We start from the raw sequence: 2,500 nt of genomic DNA, 5'->3' as shown, positions 1-2,500 counted from the left end.
AATCACCACACACTCTTCACCATAATCACCACACACTCCTCACCATAATCACCACACACTCTTCAGAGTAATAATCACAGTGCATTCTTGATAATCACAGGTGAAGGTGCTGTTTGTGCGTAAGTTGGCTACGCCGGTCACAGAGGAGCTGCTGGAGAAAACCTTCTCTCAGTTCGGGAAGCTGGAGCGCGTCAAGAAGCTGAAGGACTACGCCTTCGTGCACTTTGAGGAGCGCGACGCTGCGGTTAAGGTGTGTGTGTGTGTGTGTGTGTGTGTGTGTGTGTGTGTGTGTGTGTGTGTGTGTGTGTGTGTGTGTGTGGAGAATCACTGATATCTGAGTTTGGGTTATCCTGGAGGAGCTCTGTGATTATGGCTAATCCAGGTTTATTTTGAAATACATGCAGGATCAAACTGATGGTGTAAACACAGCTATGGTAGATCCAAGCAGCATGCCTTAAACGTGTGTGTGTGTGTACGTGTGTGTGTGTCAGGCGATGCAGGATATGAACGGTAAGGAACTGGGCGGTGAGGAGATCGAGATCGTGCTGGCAAAACCTCCAGATAAAAAGAGGAAAGAGCGGCAAGCGGCCCGACAGACCACCAGAAACACAGGGTGAGACACACACACACACACACACACACACACACATATACACATTCTTACAGCCTTATATACACATACACACACTAGCATGCACTCTGATACACACATTTGTACACACACACACACTCCTCACCAGCCGTATCGGTATCTCAGCTCCTCATTGGCTGACGCTGGTTGAATATGTAAATGTCTCCTCTGCAGGTACGATGACTATTATTACTACCCTCCTCCTCGTATGCCTCCTCCTGGGCGTGGCCGTGGGCGTGGTGGACGCGGTGGTTACTCCTATCCTCCTGATTACTACGGTTACGAGGAGTATTATGACGACTACTATGGCGGTTATGATTACCATGACTACCGAGGTGGCTATGACGACCCCTACTATGGTTACGACGACGGATACACCATGAGGGGGCGGGGCACTCGTGGCAGTCGTGGAGCTCCGCCTCCCCCTAGAGGCCGGGCAGCTCCACCCACCCGTGGCAGGGGTGGGTATCCTCCAAGGGGTGGGGCTCCGATGGGGTCAGGGCGCGGTGGGCGGGGTGGACGCGGCGGGCCCTTTCAGCTCCCCCGGGGGCGCGGCACTCGCGGGGCACGAGGAAACCGTGGCGGGAACGTAGGCGGGAAACGCAAGGCGGACGTGTTCAACCAGCCGGACTCCAAACGCCGGCAGACCAACCAGCAGAACTGGGGCTCGCAGCCGATCGCGCAGCAGCCCCTGCAGCAGGGCGGCGAGTACTCCAGCGGATACAGCTACAGCAACGACTCGCTCGAGTTCTCACAGGACTCCTACGGCCAGCAGTGGAAGTAGAGCCCCGCCCCTGCAGGAGCAGCACCCTGATTGGCCAGCAGTGTTTGTTTGACTTTTCTATCCCCGTAGAGTCAGGGCGTGTCCGCGGCGGCACGTCTGGCCACTTTTATCCCACATCCTCCTCTTGTTTTAAATCCACCATGAACGTTTTAAAGAAGACTCTGTGAGGACGCTAATCATGAAATGGCCTTCTGCAGAGATGTGTGTCCTCCTCCTCCTCCTCTCAGTAATAGTGGCGTAGGGACTCGCGTGTAAATAACGGCTGTCGACTAGAGCTTCCTTTCCTTTCCTTTGTTTTTGCAGCGGTGGAGAAAAGAATCCACCAGAAGGAGAAGCGTTTTGTAGCAGCAGGACCGCTGTTTCCGTGTCTGTTTAGCATTTCTAGAAGTAGTGGTTGTGTTTTTTAACTGATGTACTGATATTATACCCTCAGATGTCTTCTGTTTTCCATTGGGATTTGCTGGTGAGGGTTTGGTCTGGCTTACCTTAAGAGCTGCGGCCGCTGGTCTGATGTTTGTATTTATAACTTTATTTTTATTTTGTTCAGTTTCAATAAAACTCGATCGAGCAACTTCCACTGCTGTCTGACGCCTGTGTGCGTGTGCGTGTGTGTGTGTGTGCGTGCAAGCATGTGCGAGAGTTTGATCATGAGTGTCTAAAACTCTGTGTGTGTGTGTGTGTGTGTGTCAGTGTCAGGTAATGGTTATCACTTGAGTTGAGGGTTAATCGGTCAGTCCTAAAGGGCCACTACACCTCCTGTCTCAGCAGGGTGTTTCACACCTCTAGTCTGAATCGTCAGGACAGTGGGTGTGTCAGGGGAGGGAAAGAGGGAAGATTTTGCATAAAAATGGGAGTTTCCGTTTGGGCATGCGCTGATTTAAGCTGCGGTCACACAGGGCTTTTCCTCATAGACTTCCATTCATACGCACGCGAATGCGTCAGACCGGAAACGCAGGGTCACGCCTCAAGTTTCGCAGGTCGCTGCAGTGCAAAGTTCAAGCTTGGTGACCTCTGACCTGCGAAATCAGAATATGGCATGCTCAAACTCTAATGTCTAGTAATAAGCAGTAACAGTGTCACACTAG

The 2,500-nt window shown here is 52.0% G+C and overlaps 1 protein-coding gene across 2 annotated transcripts in view; it reads left to right on the top strand.

Moving 5' to 3' along the window:
• Window positions 1–1,991, top strand: part of hnrnpr (heterogeneous nuclear ribonucleoprotein R) — a 6,159-nt gene extending 4,168 nt beyond the window's left edge. Inside the window, 3 exon segments of one of the 2 annotated variants that reach the window (NM_001442036.1) lie at window positions 101–250; window positions 492–613; window positions 806–1,991. In NM_001442036.1, coding sequence (NP_001428965.1) covers window positions 101–250; window positions 492–613; window positions 806–1,415 — 882 coding nt within the window. In that variant the 3' untranslated portion in view covers window positions 1,416–1,991. 2 annotated transcript variants of the gene reach the window in all.
• Window positions 1,992–2,500: the final 509 nt, after the last annotated feature.

This window comes from Danio rerio, chromosome 19 (assembly GCF_052040795.2).
Source record: "Danio rerio strain M-AB ecotype USA chromosome 19, GRCz13ab, whole genome shotgun sequence".
In the NCBI taxonomy this organism is placed as follows: Eukaryota; Metazoa; Chordata; class Actinopteri; order Cypriniformes; family Danionidae; genus Danio; species Danio rerio.
Note: the sequence above shows the minus strand (reverse complement) of the source record. Positions and strands in the feature narration are given on the sequence as shown.